Source organism: Manis pentadactyla, chromosome 7 (genome assembly GCF_030020395.1).
Source record: "Manis pentadactyla isolate mManPen7 chromosome 7, mManPen7.hap1, whole genome shotgun sequence".
Classification (NCBI taxonomy): domain Eukaryota; kingdom Metazoa; phylum Chordata; class Mammalia; order Pholidota; family Manidae; genus Manis; species Manis pentadactyla.
Genome location: NC_080025.1, coordinates 1,478,466 through 1,498,564, shown reverse-complemented (window position 1 = coordinate 1,498,564; position 20,099 = coordinate 1,478,466). Strand labels below are relative to the sequence as shown.

General features: G+C 46.3%; 1 protein-coding gene across 1 annotated transcript in view; it reads left to right on the top strand.

Annotated features, from left to right (window-relative positions):
- The window catches only part of CSMD1 (CUB and Sushi multiple domains 1), a 1,485,257-nt gene that overhangs the window by 1,324,044 nt on the left and 141,114 nt on the right, over nt 1-20,099 (top strand). Inside the window, exons 31-36 of the mRNA XM_036898253.2 lie at nt 1,618-1,734; nt 5,116-5,229; nt 6,689-6,784; nt 13,396-13,599; nt 14,466-14,590; nt 14,958-15,054. Coding sequence (XP_036754148.2) covers nt 1,618-1,734; nt 5,116-5,229; nt 6,689-6,784; nt 13,396-13,599; nt 14,466-14,590; nt 14,958-15,054 — 753 coding nt within the window. The remainder of the gene's footprint in view (nt 1-1,617; nt 1,735-5,115; nt 5,230-6,688; nt 6,785-13,395; nt 13,600-14,465; nt 14,591-14,957; nt 15,055-20,099) is intronic.

Here is a 20,099-nt window from a genome sequence, read left to right as displayed (position 1 = left end):
CCTAAGGCATGATGTACCCGGTGACTCACATTCCTTTTTGTCTTAAGAACAGGGTTATTTAGGGGACTGTGGGTTCAGGCCTTCAGCATTCTTTGTCCACACGGGCTTATGTACATTCTGAAGTCTGTCTCCTGCCCTGGTTACAAAGTGACTAGCTTAGGGGCTGGAGGAGGAGTGAAAAAAACAGCATATTTGTTGAGTTAAAGAATAAGCTGAGATTTTACAGTGGCATAATCTAATTGATACAGTGAAGACACGGGCTGTGCTGGATTCGTTTCTTTATCTGGGGAGTATCTGGCCACCCCAGGTCACTCCTGGTCTTCGGAGCTTCGGCTGATCGGCTCACTAACTCTGTGAGTCCCCGCTGGCTCTCTGGTTTTATCTGGTGGACTCTTTGAGTCTCTTTTAAGTGGGCCTTACTGTCCCATTCTCCCACCTGCTCGCATCTGTTTCTGCCTAACACTTGGACGTTGGCATCAACATATTCTAAAGAGCTTTAATTATTCATGGAAATGTTCTGTCCCTCAGGACTTTATGGTGTGTTATTTAACATTCAAAAGATTGAAGTGTTGTCTCTGGTTTCTGTCCTTTTTTAGTGTGTGAAAACTGTCTTACCAAGAAGAAATAAGCTATAGAAATATAAACATTCTCAAATTCTGAAAATGATCCTGAGTTCAAGTCAGTGGAGGTGCCCTAAGATCAGCAGTGCCGTGGCCTGGCCAGGGCGGCCAGGGGCTCCCTGTCCCAGCCGTAGCTGTGTGGGGTCCTGTGCCACCTCCTCACTGAAAAATGAGCAGAGTATTGGCAGTTCAGTTCAAAAGCTGGATGTCGCCAGAGGGGGATTTCATTGGATGATGTCTGTTTTAAGATGCTTATTAAATTTTGATCATCCATGCTATAGTCTTTTGCTATTTTCAGAGCAAGATCAATGCCAAGGTAACTAGGATAATTGGAGGGAGGGCACACACACACACACACACACACTGAGCGGTGTGTAATACCCCCCATCATGTCCACCCTAACTACCTTGATATGAATTTATTCAGCTTTAAATTGAACCTACAGAAAGCCACCCCAGACACATTAGTAATGATGCACATTAGTCTGGAATGGAATAAAAATGTATGAGATGAAAAGTTAAAACACCAACAAAAAGTTAAAAAGCTAACATTTTTTCTTTTAGTCCTAAAGTAATATAAAAACAATAGAAAACTGAAATAATCTTTGTTTCTCATAAGCCAATATGATAGTTGATATCAATTAGAAAATTCTGGTAAGACTTAAAGTAACTGAAGAAACCATCTTTACCGAACCTGTGGGTGTTACTTTTTTATAGCTGTTTTCATTATTATTTTAGCGTGTCTGACGGCAGTCCTAAAAATACTATTAGGTTTTCCTCCTAAGTTGAGTTACTTTTATAGTAACCAGTAAATCTTTGCTTTGCTTTTCCTTTCCCTTTTGATGGCAATGTGAAATAGGTTTTTAGCTGTACCATTCTGTTAGGTTTTTGAGGACCTGTGCGTGCTGCTCACTTAGCGTGTTTCGTGTCTGGTTCGCCTGCCGTGCGCGGTGTGGGGACCGTACGGCATGCTGCTGTTGGTGGTTGATATCTTTCAGCTCCCTGTGGAGGACAGTACACTGGATCGGAAGGGGTCGTTTTGTCACCAAACTACCCTCATAATTACACAGCCGGTCAGATATGCCTGTATTCCATAACTGTACCACAGGAGTTTGGTAAGAATTTCTTTTTATTTTTAATTCATTGTCATATTTCTCTCAGTGTTAATTTTTCTACCGTTTTATAAACAAATATCCCAACTCTTGATAAAATAATACAGTAGAATATGAGTTGTCTTAAAGACACAGGTTTTCCAAACATACTGTATAATATCCACTGTAATTCTTTCATCCATGTGCTGTATCATGTTTACATTTCCTTCTAGGATTCTGATCCCGAGGAACCCGAGACTTAAATTTGCATTTGTTCTTATTTTTGTGAGAAAGCATTTGGGTCAGGGCACTGTGCACAGTGTGAGCGTGGTTGGCCCTTGCACCGAGCCCTGAGGTCACGGTGCATGTGGCTGGGTCAGGGAACACGCCTTTGAGTGGTTGGAGGTGTTGAAGCAGGCAGACTCCTGTGTGACCCTCAAAACCAAGCCTAACTTCCAGCTTCCCCTCCTCGACTTTGCCTCCAATGTGAGCAGTTCTCTGGAACGGCCCCCTTTCTAGCAGAGCCTTCCCTGGGGCCCACGCTCGGCTCACCCAGTCTGGGCCCCCGCATCTCCAGTCTCACTCTTCCTGAGGAAATTCCTTTTGTGTCGGATTCTTTTCCAGAGGAAGCCAAACACTAGCTTTCATAACTTCACAGAACAGTTCCTGTCTTTCCACTAGTAAAATGTAAAGCCCTATGTAGTCAAGGTTTTTTTGTTTTTTTTTTTTACATTCAAAATAACAGCCACCCACTTGTAGCACTGAGGCAGATAAAAATCCTTATGTTAGACTCTATTGGAGGGAAAATATTTAAAAAATACAATTATATGACAAAAAGTTAATCAGTGGGTGAGAAACTTGCATATGGGAGACACAAAATTTCTATGAATTCTGCTATTTATTATTCACAGGCCTCTTAAAATATCTAATGGAACTTCCCACCAAGCCCTTTGTTCAGCCTTAGGAATTCCACATTACAGGCCCTTCACAAACTATATCATGCAACTTGCTCAGTTATCTTAAACAGCATTGCTCCAATTACTTTCTTTTTGTTTAATTATGAATACTCCTTTTATTTTTATTCATGGATACATGATAGGATGTATTTGTCACAATGGAATATAGCAATCATTCTATTATTTTAGTTTATTAAAAATTTTCATTGTATTGTCACAATATAATTATGACTTTTCAGCAGGAAAATGTCACACCTTTATCCTAAATATTGATCATAATTTCCCAATCTGAAATGCTTAATGATATACATTTATCATATTCTATCTGGGCAGAAAACATTAATATGGAACAAAATAGTTACACAGGAAATTTAATGAACATTCTTACTGCCTTATCTTTTATGTCTTCTCCTCTTCCTATTTTCTCCTGGAAAATAAGGAAATTCAACAATCGTGGCAAGTCCAGGATGAATAGAATGTAGTCAGTGCCCCTGAGACGCCCACCAAAGGCCAAGGGGTGGGGAGGCCGCGCGTGCGCGGGAAGCGGCTGCCCTGGCGAGCTCCGCCTCCAGAGGGAAGCCTGCGGGCCCGGCCCCCGGGGCCTGGGCAGGGGCGGCGCGGCAGGGGCGGCGCGGAGGCGGCCTCTGCAGACCGTCGGGGCCCCGGGACGCGCGCTGAGCCTCGCGCGCGCCGCTTCCGCCCGCGGAGCAGCCCGCACTCCGGCCGCTCGGCGGGCGCCCTCCCCGCCGCCGCAGCCTGCGGCCCCGTCCCGACCCCTCCCGCTGCCCGGATGCTCGCCAGAGCACACGTCTGGCCGCAGTTCTCACCTCCACAAGTTCGCTCTTTGTTTGCCTGCTGAGACACCCCTCGTGTTCCGTCTTTACGCAGAAGGGTCCACGTTCTCGTTCCTCATTGACCGGCGAGGACGAGCTCCCCGCCCGGAAGCACCCCTTCCCGCTGGCCGGGAACGGCGGCCCCCGCCGCGCCCACCGCCCCCTCACACGTGCAGCCGGTGATGGCTCTCCGCAGGCACCTGCTGGTTTGGGGGCAGAATCCGCCGCAGGTCAGACTCAGCCCAGCAGCCGATGGAGGCGGCCCCTCCGCTGCTGACGCCCGCGCTCGAGTCTGTCCAGACCGGGACACACCTGTTAGCGTGTGGCCGCCCTGGACGGCGTTTCCACCCTGATGTCTTTAGTGTCTGCCACACAGTCAGTGCTTTCTAAACGTTTCCCGAGAAAAGGTAGCCGTTATGTGTGCATCGTTCCTTCTGTGCTGTTGAAATGACCCGCCTTCTGCTCCAACAGGATGAGGAGTTAATTATTAGGCAAGGGATTGGGAAGGAAGAATCGTATATGCCAGATCTGTGCACAAATTGGGAAGTTCTCTCCCTCTTTCTAATTCTGTTTTTTAGAGCTCTTCACCCATTGGGAAAATCTTCCTAGTTCACAGGCTTCCTTTAGCTCTGTTTCTCTCTAGGAAATCATAAAATGTTAAAATACAGTATGTATCTATTGTGTGCATATATGTTATTACATATATGTGATTACATTATACATGCATGCATTTGTATATGTGTAATAGAATACACAGCACATATATAACAGAAAAGAATCACACAGACACACACCTAGGCTGTTAGTTAGATTTCTTTTCATTTTGCCAACACATTAATTCTTTCATTAGGAATCTGACATATCTAATTGATACACATACCTTCCATTTCTTGTTCAGGGTGACTTAGAATGATTTTAGTTAAACCTTACACATAAATATTAGTTGCTCACTGCTTGTAAATAGATACTAAACTACAAGTTTTTTCCAAGTATTCTAAAGACCCCATGGTTACCAATTTCAGTACAAAAGAAATTGAATGAATGTGAAGCAGTAAAATACTTAGCTATGTTTTACTTGGAGGAAGTGTGTTCTTGCAGTTTAAATCACCTATACGATAAATGAAATTATATGGTGGAATTATAATAAGCAGTTCCTGTAATATATTGCTGATACAAATTGCAATCAGTTCCTATGAATTTGGCATTATAATAAACATAGGTGAAGAATTTTTAATTCCTCATGAAATCAGCATGCTCTTACATCCATTATTCATTGAATAAAAAGTCATGAACTGCTCTTAAATAATAGGGCAGCTTTATGGTGATTCTTATACAATCCTAATGTATTTTTTAAAATATTTTCATATTCAAACTACACAGTAAGTAGTCGTTTTATTCATTGTATTAACTATCAACAGGTCAAGAAGCAAAATAAAATTTTTCAAGCAACTAAAAACCTAGAAAGCAGAGAAAATAAGTCAGTGAATTTTTTTACAGAATTCTTAGGATGATGATCTTTTGGAAGAATCAGTAGATACACAGTACAACCGCAGTCTCTACTTCTTTATTTTTAAAATGCATGCTGTGGCCCCCCGCCTCCACCCCCTATTTTGCAGTGGTGTTTGGGCAGTTTGCCTATTTCCAGACGGCCCTGAATGACTTGGCCGAGCTGTTTGATGGGACCCACTCGCAGGCCAGACTCCTCAGCTCCCTCTCTGGCTCTCACTCAGGTACCTGTCCAATGAGTTTCTCTTTAATTTTATTTAGATAGCCAGAATGATTTAAGAGAGAGAGAGAGAGAGAGAGAGAGAGAGAGAGAGAGAGTGTGTGTGTGTGTGTGTGTGTGTGTGTGTGTGTGTGTGTGTGTGTGTAGAAATTTAATTATTAATTTGCTTGTTTGTTTACTTTTGATGTGAAATGTCAAATGTATTTTTATCTCACATATAAAACTGCCTGCCTTTATCATTTTGCTTACTAAGATTGTGAGAAATATAATACCCATCTTTATAAAAAAGGAAACTGTCAGGATAAAAAGTATAATAAACTATTTAATATATTTTATTTTCTGTGCTATGTGTTGTAGTCTTCCTGGAGGTTTATGCTATTAACATTTTGGTGTAAATTATTCCAAACCCTTAAATACAAACAGAGACCCATCACATCCACACACGTATACAGCTGCATGTGTACATACCCATACATACATTGCATGTTGCACATGTATATGCATGTAAACATATGTGGCACTGCACAACACAGAGGGTATTTGACAACTTAATGTTTATCCCATACTTTCATTTAAAATCACATGTAGAGGACTCTCCCTATCAAAAAATAGAAATGCACACCAAATGTAATTAATGTAGTGCTGAATAGTATTCAGTTGGATTAAATTAACAGTTTATTTTATCAACCCATTTTATTATGGGTTTTTACCTTGTGCAGATTGTGCAAGGTTTGTACCACTGCTACGTTTTCATCATTTGCCAAAGGGCAGTAAAGTCATCTGCCTGCATCTTAGACTTTTGCCAACGAAGTTTCAAATTTGCTTATTTCCACTTTCTCACTATTGTTAACTAAAGGTTGTAAGGCCTTTGCCCTGTTATTTTCTTAATGTCTAGAAATTCATCAGAAGGTGCACATTTAAGCTATTGATAGACATTGACAAACTCACCTCTGAAGAGCTTATGCCATTCACACGCCCCGAGGCAGTACTGAGAGGCCCTCCGGTATTGTACACATACTTCAGAAAACTATATTCCCCAAGGTTTTTTCTGAGTGTTTTAACTTTTTAAAATCAGTTCTAGATTCAGAGACATTGTCCTAATTTTAAGTAAAATCCCAGCAAGTATTTATCCAATAAAGTTGATTCTAAGTCAGCGATTCACCTAGTTCTTATATTTCCCACGTCATCAGCTAACAGGCCTGCTCACCAGTGACTCCCCCCAACAGAAAGGTAAATGAGGTAACGAGTAAAACCACATTTCCATAGATGTGCAGGCAGGGAAAGAGTTTTAAAATCTTGATAGAAACAATGTGTCTGTGTCCTGAACCCCAAAGAGAAGTCTTACAGAAGTTAAGATATTAAATGTGACATTCCACGTTAATAACTATTTTCCAAAATACTGTCTGGCACCATGCTGTGTGTTTATGGATCCCATAGATGGTCTCTCTGGTTTTTGCCCCCAGGGGAAACTTTGCCCTTGGCCTCGTCCAATCAAATTCTGCTGCGGTTCAGCGCGAAGAGCGGCGCGTCTGCCCGGGGATTTCACTTCGTCTATCAAGGTACTTGTCGCCCTTCACGTTTCTTTGGTCCCGGGCCTCACAGCACGTACACTGTCTCAGGTGGAGCACTAAAAATATATGGGCCACATTGTTTTTATGTCTAAGAAATTGTAAGGATTCATATACTTACCATAAAATTATTTAACAAAAATATTAAAGTTTGTCTTTCCACACTTAAATATGATATTTTTACTACAAAGGCATCATCATACCTCATTTATCTGCGTTATCAGGGAGCAGCTAGTGCTCAGATTACCTTTGTTTAGCATTGCATATTTTGCAAAATGATTACAAATATAATAATATTACATCTCATTAGGTAAAATATTTCATAATGGTTTAACAAAATAAATTTAAAGCACTTTATACAATTCCAAGTCTTATTGTAAAAACTAAATGAACAGGTAATTTAACAAAACCAAACAGAATGTAAAATGCCATGCAGGCCTCTACGGCTCAAAATACCTAATTCATTTTGTTTGTGTTCTATTAACTTTTGTGCTTGGCACCTTGATTTTTATTTCTGAATTTGGAACATATTCAAAATGTTTGAACTTGCTCAAAGTTTCTGAAAAATGAAGATTTTTTTCCTAATCGTAGTTCACCTTGATTTTGCATGTTCATTACATGAACTTGAACACATGCTGTATAAACCATTCACACACTTCCGAGGGTGCAGAGCACATGCTGGGGTCCGTAAGCTAAGGACGTAGATGTGCAGAGATCATTGTCTTCAGAGCTAAATTGTGTGCTCAAAAATAAGACACGTGATTTTTTTAGATCTCAGTTTTGCTAGAGGGTAGCGAGATTAGTGGCCACTCTTAAATAACTTAATTCAAAGTGCAGGAGAATCACTAGCAACAGTTGATTTCCTTTAATAAAGGCTTCTCTGGAAAACACAGTTGACAACATGTTTTTCATAAAGTTATGGAGAATAACAATCTGTCATGTCACTTAGAAATCATTTCTAATAATCTTACACTGCAAAATCCATGCCCTCAGAAATTTTCAGTGTAAATCCCTTCGGTGTTCAGCTCTAAGATGATAGAAAGTAATGGAAAGAGAATGAGAACAGACATGTTTCACAGGTCAGCAGGAGGAACAAAATCTCTGAGTTTCGGTAGCACTTGCTTGGATGGTGACACTATTGAGTTAAAATTATATTGTTCTAAGTTATACTTTTTGTTAAACAGTGAATACTTGAACTGTATTTTTTTTAAGCAGGCTTTATTAGCGAGTGGCCAGTTTTGAATACAGAAAAATAGAAAGAAAAAATCATTTATAGAAACAATGTATTTTCCTTGTACTTAAGGATTATATTATTACTCTAAGATTCCCCAATTTTATAAAGTTCCAGTATACCTCCTCTTGCTTTGTTCTTACAGTGACTTCAGACAAAAATTGGTGTCTTTTGTCAAAGCTAAATCCTTTGGAGGAAAAAACTGGGATCATGAATGCAATTTATAAATCACCCAAGAGCCCCTTGGGAAGGTGTCAGCGCACATGGAAAGTCACAGTGAACACAGTAGTTAGGTGGAAGCCTAGGAGTCATTGGAGTGCTGCTGTGCAAAACCCTCTGAGTAGCGCCTCACACAGGGCCCACGGCTCCCGCCGTGAGTTACTAGGGCTCTGCAGCTGCGCAGGGACTCCCTCCCTGCTCTGGAGCTAGAATCCCCCCCTTGCCCACAGCCAGGCGGTTCTGTTGTGAAGAACTGTTGGAGGTGCCCGTGACAGGCGGATCCATGTCGGGCACAGGAGACCCTTCCCGGACCCAGGTGGGCCAAGAAGGCCATCTGGCCCTCGGCTCTCCACCCCCGAGATATCCTCGTTAATAGGGAGACAGTGACATGAGGACGTCACTGTCCTTCTTGTCCTGTGAAGAAATGGAAGGGTAAAGGTTCTTTTTCACACAGCATCCTAATTAACCTATATTTTTGCTGGTTTTTGTTGGGAGTAGAAGGGGACGTTTGAAAAATGTGCAGGAGGAGAAAGGGTGAGTCAGACCTACATGGCACCCCAGAGAAGGCGAGTGGGGTGACCCTTCATAACAGGACACAGGACATGGCTCTTCGGCATCCTTTTCACAGGGCCGACTGCCCTGGTGAGGAGCTCTTTGGCTGCTCGGTGATGTCCAGTAAATACGCCAGGACACAGTCCCCTGGGAGAAGAGCAGCACGTTCACGGTCACTGGTTATAAGGGGTCGTATGGCTGGAGATGGGCTGTGATGCCGGCTTCCCGGTACATTTCAGGACAGCTGCGCACCTCGTGCAACCTGTGGCTCAGGCATCAGCCACACAGGGCAGCCTTATGTCCAGCTTTGATTGTGCAGCCACTCACCTTGGCTGTGTGATAGGCAAATAGAACCTAGAAGGAGAAGTTACGGTGAGACTCTGTCTCACGGAAGCAACCTAATGGTTCTCCTGAAGTGAGAGTCTGTGATCTTCCAGCCCCAGTTGTCGGGCCTGGGGCGTCCCTCCTGCATAAGCAGCCTCCCTGAGGACCCAGGAGGGGTCCAGTGCTTGCTTTTAAACATGCACACGCTCAGCTGTTTAGATTCTTATATTTATGCCTGGCTGTTTCCACATAGTGTCTGTTTTTCTGGTATGTTTCAAGGTAGAATTCAACTCCTCTTTCAGCTCCCTCAAAATAAGTTACTCACAGCAAGATCAGTAAACCACGTGGGACTTACTGGATATTTCAGGGGGGTAAGGAAGCCGTGACTTACATCAGACCCCATGGCGTCACCTGGCTGCATCTCTGTCTTTCTGAGTCACCCCGCCTGAGTGGCCGAGGCTGACTTGGATTCTCACCACCCTGCCTCCCAGACCCACCAGCCTCTGCTTTCCTCGGCCAGGATCTTCCAAAGGCAAGACTCACTCTCCTTAGTACTAAAACAAGCACAAAATAAACAGAACCAGAAACCTGGAAATGCTTCTTCTAAGTTTGGGTAGGACAAATTTGCGGTAAGATTTTCTCAGCTTGGAGTCCTTCGTGGGCGCACAGACGCCTTGCAGATTTCCCCAGGCCTTGTCTCCTTTAGATGGCAGAGGTTACAAGGCTCTGTTGGTTTTCATTTCTAAGAAACTCACATTTTGTATCAAGAGCTTATAAAATACTTTTTGCAAAGAAGATTTGAGCACAAAGTTTGTTTGTAATTCAACAATATACATTTGAATTCATTGACTAGTGATGACTTGTTGAATGAGATTTTTCAACTACTAGAATAGAATGATTCTGAGAGAGAGAGAGAGAAAATGTCCCTTAGTCTCTAAATGAGGCAGAAAAGACTCCGTGACTTAGACGTGCAGTCACTGGCTGTGTGACTCCTGTCTGCGTTCACGTTTATTTTATCGTGATTACTGCTTTTACTCTATCTGCCCAAAAAGAGATGCAGTAGAAAGGCATGTGCATCTCTGGGGCTTAGAGCATTTGGGGAGCAGAAGGGTGCCCACGAACCCATTGTCTTCCCCAGAGAAGAGCACCCAGTCCCTGCGCCACCACCACACACTGGCCTGAGGGGTCAGTCGCCCTGGCTGACTCCGGTCCCCCAGTCCCTTTTCGCGTTCCGTGGGGCTGATGGCACAGCGGTTTCACAGCAGTTGCCGAGTGATACAGAATAATTCCTGTGGGGAATGAATTCCCTGTGCTGTTCGGGGACACTCGGGAGCAGGTCAGGGACTGGAGGAAGGGCTGGTGGCAGGACACCACTGGCCCCCTCGCCGCTGGGCTGCCTGCTTCTCCAGTTCACAGCCGCCCTCCGCCCTCCTTTTCAGATTCTGAGAGCCAGTTTCCTCACTCTGCAAACTTCTTCCTCTAGAAAAGTCCTCCAAAATGTTATCCAAATGCAGGTGTTACTCATTTGTTGTTATTTTCCTTGAAAAGAGACACCTGTGAAGTTCACATAGGAAGGTTTAAAGTGACATGGGTCTCAATGACCCTCCATGGCGTGTTTTTCCCAATTCATGGGAACCTGGTGTGAAAATGCCAACCCAGAAAAGACCAGTAAGGCTGCCATGTTGGAGACTAATTGTACAGGGTGGGGCCTTTGCCACAAAGAGCTTGTGCTTTCCACGTAACTCGGACAGGTGGGAAAAAAACGGAGAGGTATTTCTCCATTTCTGCACAAAGTCCCTGAGAATTGATCGTGGAGGCTCCACGGAGCATCATTCATTTATTTACTCGTTTGCTCTCATGCGCCTATTCAGCTATAGCAGAAACTCAGACACAAACATCATAAATATAAGTTTAAGCAATGTTTTATTATAATAGAATATTATAGTCACTTTGCCTTATGCTTCTACAGAAAAGAGCAATCCTGATATATCATTTTCAACCATAGTTATTAGATGGTACACACTTTTATTAATGTTTGCCTTCTGATAGGAAATATTTCAACACCAAATTGAAATGCAGTTTAATCAAAATAGTCTTCTGACATCCATTCTGGTAGCACCAGGTCCTCACCCACAGTTACGCTTGTGGCATCTGTCAGCTTTCAGGTCAGTTGAAAGCATGATGCCAGTGTGCCAGGGAAGTGGGGGCGACAGCCGGTGCGCCAGGGAAGGTGCGGCGATGGCCCGTGTGTCAGGGAAGGTGGGGCGACGGCCGGTGCGCCAGGGAAGACGGGGTGATGACAGGATTGTTTTTTTAAACAAGTGAACTCGTCTCGCAGAGGGCTGCACTTGTGAGTGAAGAGGTCCGAGGACGGGGACTGGGGTCCTGGAGACATCGAACACAGCCTGACGTTTAGCTGCGGAGGACAAAGTCATACCTCGTGGCTCTATTTCTCCGAGTTGGCTTAGCCTGATAGACCTCTTTCCCAGTTGAAGCAATGTTAAAACCATACCCCATACCCCTTTTTGAGAAGCACAAAAATCCCTTACAGCCAGTGAATTCTGAGGCGCGGCCTGAGAGGCGTTTCATGCCCAGTTGGACTGAGGCTCGCCCACCGTGCCCACAGAGAACCGGGCGTCTCAGGGAGTTCCGGGCGGGGCTGGCCCTGGGGACTAGGCTCGCGCAAGGAGTCTGGGCAGGGTTAGAGGCAGAGGGCTTGGCCTTGGACTAGGTGCTGACCTTCTCTTGGTGGGAATCCTGATTTTTATCCAGAATGGAGCAGGGCTAACGCCGCTGTTAGTAAAGGCGATGAGAGGACTCAGTCAATCACGGGAGGAGAACGCACGTTTTGTGCGGCGGCTTGTACCGTGTCCCCGATACTGCTGCGGTCAGGCCTGAGCACGCACTGTCCTCGGAGAGCGCGTGCGGTCGACACGGACAGCACGTCCCCGCTCAGCGCCGGGCAGCTGCGGAGGCAGGTGTCTGAGCTGGTCCTGATGTTCTCACACCTTCAGGCTGAGGGACGCCCTCGCCAGCCGGAATATGTTACTGAACTTCACTGTTTGCTGCTTAACCAGTTTTTTTTCATTTCTAAACTTACAGTATAATATTAGACCTGCTCTCTTACACTCTGCATTCTCTCACTAAGTGACAGTATGCTGCCTCCCCGATAGCCCCCGCTGCGAAGAAGGCCGGCCCCCCGGGAAGACCCAGGAGTGTGCGAGGCCCGGGTCACGTCGGTCTGCGCCCGGCCTGGGGGCCAGGCTATCCTTCCTTCCTGTTTCTTCCCAAGGCTTTCCGCAGAGAATGAACAGTTGAATTGTATGTTTTCCCGTCATATGTTTTTTTATGATGGTAACATGAGATGTTTCACCTCATGTTAAATTACTTAAGTCGTTGTGGAAAATTAGCCAGTTTTGAAGTGTGCACGCAGTACAGTCAACTCGAGATGCGGTGTGTACGGCAGATCCTGGAACCTGCCGGTCCTGTGCAGCTGCAGCGGGCCCGTGAGCAGCGATGCCTTCTGTTTTAGCTCCCGCGCGTATGCAGTGCTTGTCCCCGGGACTGGCTCCTTCCACTTAGGATAACGCCCTCCAGGCTCGCTCGTGCCGTCACGATCGGCCGGCCGCCCTTCCTTTTTTAGGCTGAATGATACACCATTGTGTGTTCCATCAATGGACGCGTGAATAATACTCCATTGTGTGTTTCCATCGACGGATGCGTGGGTTGCTTCTGCTCTTTGGCTGTTATGAATAGTGTGGCAGTGAACGTGAGAATGTGAGTGCAGATTTCTCTCCGAGATCCCGACTTCAGTCACAGTGGACACGTGTCCAGAAGTGAGCTCGCTGGCTCTGTTTTTAGTTTGTTACCGTGCTACACTGTATACCGGCCCTTGTGCAGCGGCCCTTCAGCAGCCTCCGTGGCACTTGAGGAGAAGCACCAGTTCTCTGCCATCTCATAACCAACAGCACTGCAGCCGGCTGCTTATAGCTTATTTCAAGGGGCTGAGTGGCCCTGGGTCCTCATGAGGCACTGGTCTCCCTGGGCTGCGTTTTCCTCATCTGAAATGAGAATACGAGGCGATCCTTGGGGCCGTAGGAGGATGGAGTGCAGATGTGATGGGCTTCCTAAATCCTCCCCTGTGGAGACCGAGAACGGTGATGTTAATTTCCATATTAACCTGAGCTCTCGCTGAACTGTCTCAGATCCGTTTCCAAGGAGGATCACGGCCTTCCGGTGGAGGTACAGATGGCTGCATTGTGTGTTCTGTCTCTAGCTGTCCCCCGGACCAGTGGGACCCAGTGCAGCTCTGTCCCCGAGCCCAGATTTGGAAGGAGGATTGGTTCAGAGTTCTCAGCAGGTTCCGTCGTTCGCTTCGAGTGTAACCCGGGATACCTGCTTCACGGCTCCACGGCTGTCCGCTGTCAGTCTGTGCCCAACGCGCTGGCCCAGTGGAACGACACGATCCCGAGCTGCATAGGTGAGTGTGTGTCCATGCGTGTGACAGTGTTTTTATGGTATTTACACCCAATCTGCATGAACCAACCATGCTGCAGACCCGTTTAAGGACAGTTTACTTTATCAGAAACAGTTGAGTAGCAACCAGATCCTAACCATGTTTGTGTTTCATGAAACTGCTCATCAGGTTAACAAGGATGAAGCATGTTTCCCTCCCCGATACTTACTGAGTATGCCATCAACACTCAGGCTCTGGGTGTGCGACTTAATTTCATTTTAGGGAAAAAGCACTATAATGTTGATTTGCTATATTGTGTAATGCCCTTTTAATAAATTTGTGCTGATGAAGGTTTGAAAAGTAATAGGTTAATACAGCCTGAGTAACAATGGCATTGTTAGTTATAGCTTATTTGCTTCATTTTATGGAAGATCCTCTCGTGCAATCACAATTAGCACTTGAATTCATTTGCACATATGAAGGGTCTGTTCCCTCCCTCCTCCCTGGATTTGCTCATAAATCCCACTAATGTCACTTGGAGTCGCTTGCCTGCATACAGAAGAGACCACTCTGCAGAGCTCCTTCAGTCGTTGCATAAATTATTCCAAACAGAGCTCACTCTGGAGATGCCACCGTCAGGGCAGTCCCTTTCCAGAGAACTCGAGGAGATTTATTTTTAGACAAAGATCCATAGCTTAGTATCATAATGAATAACAATCAGTGATACTGCTAATCTATAAGAGAACAGACTAAGTTCCACCTTGGCTAACAGTGCTGCTTAAAGGTCCTGGTTCCTGTACAGTGCCCCATCACACAGCCCAGAAACACCAGCACCGAGCTAACGTGCCCCTTGCTTCGCTTTATCTGCATTGAACGTGTCTGCCTTTCAGTGCCCTGCAGTGGTAATTTCACTCAGCGCAGAGGTACGATTTTATCCCCCGGCTACCCTGAACCATATGGCAACAACTTGAACTGTGTCTGGAAAATCATAGTGACAGAGGGATCGGGAATCCAGGTAAGTCCGTCCTGCCAGGCCACCGAGAAACAGGGCTGAGCCAGGTCCCTGGGTCCCTCCCTCCTTCCTTCCCTCCTCCCTCCTTGGATTGACTGTTTTAAATAAAAATCATAACCTGTTTCTCTTTTCTTACTACTTCAACAGTATTTATAATCACATTTTCTATATTTGGAATAAAAATAATAGATTTTTGGAATGAAAATTCCACAAGCGCCATTTGTAGACATTTTCAGATGTCCTCGTGGTTTATTCCCTTTGGACACAGCTTTCTCCTGCATTCCTACTCTACCTCTCATGGAAAACCCCATGTGATTAGGCTGATCTGGTTAAACCAAAATAATATTAACTGAACATTATTGTTTGGTAGATTCAAGTGATCAGCTTTGCCACGGAGCAGAACTGGGACTCTCTGGAGATCCACGATGGCGGGGACATGACGGCACCCAGGCTGGGGAGCTTTTCAGGTGAGAGGCACCAACTCCCTTGTCTTTGTGAACCTGAATCATCAACACTCACGAAACAACAGCAACAAAACACTTGGGGTAGACATTTTCCTGCAAACTCTTCCATAGCCACGATCGTTTCTCTGGTGCTTAGAGACCGCTGCCAACAGGCGAGAGAAGGGACAGCCTTGCTCGGGCTAGCAGGAGGGCAGGTAGGGCAGGGCGGGGGCACAGGGTTTGTGCAGGGAAAGTCAGGCGGGCAGGATGGGACCCTGGGTGGCGGTGGGAGGGGTGAAGGCAGGCATTAGGCAGCCGTTCTCTGCTCTTGAGGACAGACGAGCAAGCACTCCGGGAAGATTCCACTCTGCATTTGGGGCATTTAGGCCTGAGCTTGCAGCTCTTTGATCTTCAGAGCTGCCCAAAATCTCAGCCCTTTACAGCAGGTGCCACTTGCCCTCCAGTGCCTGACGTGGCGTTGGAGTCACCTGCACTGCAGTCCTTTCTTCTTCCTTCCGCCTCCAACCGCCACAGGCATTCCTCTCAGGACACGCTTGGCGATTCCCCTGACACTGCACATGAGCACGTTTGCCCCCTCGCACCTCTGCTCAGTCTGGGCAGGCTGTGCTGCCTGCCCACCCGTGTGTGTGCCACGCCAAGGGCCCCAGGCCAAGAGCTGTTCTGGCGCATGGCACTGCCGAGCACCTACAGGGCCAGCCTGCCGGCGTCCTGAAAGCCCTGGGAGCAAAGCTCTCGTTGGGGGGCCCTCGCTTACAGACAAGGCACAGAGATTTGCACATTTTAGAACTGTCCCCAATCACACAGAAAACCAACAGCCCTGCTCTGAGAGTCTGGCTCCTTAGAGCTCATTGGCCTGAGTTATACCACCTGCTTATTGCTGCTGCAAAGGGACACTAGCAGTTTTTTTTACTCTTTTCATTCCTTCTCTAAACCTTTCTCTTCTACGGAGAGAGCAGGAACTGGATCGTGGGCTGGCCATTTACAGCCTCTGTCACAACTTTTGCTGTGTCACTCACCTCTCTCAGTGACACAGGGATCTTGTCTCTGGATGTCAGCAAATGAAAAGATGTTTTTACATGGCCATTTAATTCTGTGCAGTAAAATGCCAGCCTAGCATTTGTTACTTCTCACATAGCCTAGGAATCTGTGTTGGCCCATCTTGGTATGATTTCTGTCTTCTGGAACCTTCTTTCCCAGCCGTACCTTCCTGTCCTGCAAGCTTAACCTCAGCACCATCTCTGCCTTTGAAGCCTCGCTCCTCAGCAGAATCGCCATAACCCTCAGCTGAGCACGTGGGTGTTCTTTCAGGCACCATTGGGTCCCAAGCACATGCTTGTTGCTGAGGAATAAAAGCAAAAACAGTGCCATTTAAAACCCGTATGGAGATGCCACAACTTAACCTAATAACCTCCACAACTTTGGCAAATAAGCAAGGTGTTAAAAGAAGTTCAAAAGTAGTATGTTCTCCAGGATTTGGGAGAAACCATTTTTAAAAATCTTAATTGATCTTATAAAATATCTGGAGAGAATTTGACTATCTTAACAGATTAGTAAAATATAGGCAGATAAATTAAAAGAAAGAAGAAGTGCCCCTGCACAGAACCATACGGCCTGGATTGTGTCATATACTCAAAATCTGAGCTGTATTGTTCATTCCCGATGTAATGTGCTCTCTCACTTGCTAGACCCTTAAGTTTCCTGAGAATATGAATTAATGTCCATGTGCCATACACACCTGTTGGAACACATGAACTGAATCAGTCAAGCCTGCCTACAATTATGTGTTCTGACATTTTTCATCTGAGGGTCCAGTTCCATCATTCGGATGCATTTGTATGTGTCAGCTGATGTGGATCAGCCGTGTATTCTATTGGATCATACATAAGCTTTGCTTCAGATGTGTGATTCCACACTCCTGAGTTAGTGGTAGGAACCGGTCAGTGTTCACAGGGAGGGGCTTCGTGTGGCACTGCAGTGTGGGGTCCCAGGGTGTGCGGGGTGGCTGGCGGTCAGGAACCAACTGAGCAGGTGCTCTTGGACAAGCCGGCAGCCAGTAAGGCTGGGAGGTGGGCACACACATGGGAACTAAGAACACACGTAAACGTGCCGAGGAGAACATGCCCCAGTCCCTCAGTGTTTGAGAAGGGAGATGGAAAGTGGAAATGAGGAAGGCTGGCATGGACCTGGCATGTTGGATTTGAATTAGAGATATCGGTGTGGGCTCTTGGTTTCCGTATGTGTGACTGTAGGCAAAAATGACAGGTCTGTGCGTGTGTGTGTGTACGTACTCCCCGCCTGTCTCTGAGGTGTGAAGCACCACCACTCCAGTAGCGGTGAACCCACCTGGTACCCAATTCTGGGTTTCTTAGTGTCGTTCTAACACCACTTTCCTCTTAAAGGAGCCAGTGTTTCTTTGAGAAATGAGACTCTGAGGCTCTGGCAGGGAAAAGGGGTACATGGTCAGCCATTCTGTATGAGGAAGAAATCTGTAAGTCCACACTAGTCAGATACACACAGGAAGGAAAGGGAAAGCTTCCCTTCGCACAGTGCAAGCTGATAAATCTGGGAGGAAGATGCGATGGAGAACGGCTTGGCACCTTTTGATGACAAATGGTCCAGGTGAGGACATGGATGGGTGTGAGAACTTACAGGTGAGACTCCATGGAGAGCGGGCATTGCCAGGCTCAGCACGTCTCCCTGTCGAGCCCTCGCTCATCGTGGTGGAGGAAAGTAGGGATTTCACAGTGGTGAGGGCCGGCAGATGCCCCTCCGCAGCCTGCTGTAGGCAATGGGCACTGGGGTCCACTCGTTTCCTGACCCAGAGCAAACACCCAGCAAAAGCCTGGCTGGTCGTAGGACTGCAGTGCCTGTGTGTGAATACTCCCTCCGCGGCCGCCGCCACAATGCCACGAGAGCGGAGTGGGGACGCGACCCAGGAGTGGGGCAGCTCCCTCGCGTGTGAGCAGGCAGGAAGCCCCCGGAAGCGCCGAGCACCTCACCCTGGGGTTCTGGCCTTATGTGCACAGCCTGCATCCATGCGTGGGAGCGACAGGCAAACCCAAGTAAAAACAGTCTGCACGGAACACCTGGCTTATGTTTTTCAAAAGTGTGGAGCTGCTCTTCAGCCCGGAAAGGCTAGAAACCTTCAAGACCGAGGGGAGCCAAGGGGACGTGCGGTCGGGTGCAACCGAGTGGCCAGGGACAGAGTCCTTGTGCGAAAAAAGCCGTTACTGACAGCTTGTGGGAAACCACGCGAGGCCCTGGATTGGATGGGACTCTTCCAGCCATATGGGGTTTTTGAGAAATGTATGCTGAATTTTTACAAGAAATGGGTCATCATATCTGCAACTTGCTCACAATGGTTTGGAATAAAATAATTTTACAGATACATATATGAATTATAGAGATAATTATTGTGTAATTAACAGGTAGTGGACATATGGGAGTTTTTGTACTAAATTTGCAACTTTAAGGTAAAAATTATTGAAAATTTAAAAATATTTTTCTTAATTTTATAGGAGAGAACTCTCAAATCAACCATAAAACTTGAATATTTTTAAGAACCTAATATTTAAAGAATTTTATTCCTATGATACTTTGAAAATATTTATAATGGAGCTGTTGAGCTGGTTTTAAGTTAGTTGTCCAGTAAAAACAAACAAGAATAGTTGTTAGAGGTGCATATTCCAGGAAAAATGGTCGACTTTTTAAATAAACTCAAGTTTTTTGTTTTTCTTTTCCATTTGGAGAGGCGTATGTATGTAAGACATATGTTGTAAGCTATTCAAAACCATTTTTGGAAGTGGGCAGGTTATAAAACCAGAGTGGGATTCACCCGAGTCTGTAGCTGACAGTCAGTATTCAGGGGAAGTGGATACCAGTGAGCTCAGAGGGGGACCAGAGGGACAGCAGCGCAGGCTCCACGGGTTCTTTGTCAGGTGCTGTCCTATCCAGGTCCCAGTAAACAATGGGATCAAACACATTCTCCCTGTGCCAACACTTGGTGAGCTCTGAGCTGCACTTTGCGTGGGGGGATAAGCTGCCTCCGTAGTCCATTCTGCGAAGGGCCCTCCCAGGTGCCCAGCTCAGGGCCCTCCCAGCCCACCAGCACATCCCGTGTGCCATCTGAGCGTCCAGCGTCTTCTGTAGCAGAGCAGATGACCGCACTGCCCTGCACACATTTACTTGCTGCCGTTCACGTCACTGGAGGGGACATGACAGCTCACAGAGCGCTCTCCTACCCCACTCGTGTCAGTCACTTATAAGGGATTTGTCACTTTTTATTGTGTACCACTGGAACATACTAAAATGTTTTCAGTGTTGGAACTAATTTCTGTCAGACTCAGGAGTGCAAGTAGGTTTTCTGATCCCCGGAAATACAGTCACTAGAGACAGAAAAGTCCAATGGTGTATTGTAAATGCCTGTGTGTGCACATTTCTGTGCAAGGCACGGGGGCTATCACAGTTAGAGTGTAAGCTAGGGACTCATCTCCAAAGAGGGTGCATTGGGAACACTCACCAAGCAAGAGGTGTGGGGGGCAGGGGTGACATCACACACGTGGACCCAGGGAACAGTGTCCCCAGACGGGGAAGCTGGACTGTGTTCCCAGCAGGGCATGGGATGAGCCTTGGAGGCGGAGAGCAAGGAAGGGCTGCTTGGCCTCACAGACTGAGGGTCACCAAGCAGAAGGACGCAGTGGGGGGGGGCTGCTGCCCACCTGTCACAGGGCACTGAGCAGGGAGCAGTGCAGATGCCAGAGGAAAACGTGTCACCTGTCGTAAACCAGTGTTCTTTCTGCAGACATGCAAAAATACAAAAATAACACAACAGTAAGAGAGCAGCAAACACCACACAAATTTGAAAGAGGCGAAAGTCAGTGTTTTTGGTGGCTGTGTCATTCTCATTGAGCTGGAAGGAGCCCCAAGTCGGCTGGCGGGGCACAGCTGATGCCCCACATTTCTTGCCTCCTTCCCCGTCAGAAGGCCCTCTCTGAGCCTGGGTGTGCCCCGCTGGGGAAGGGGAGTAGATTCCTCAGAAGAACGACTCT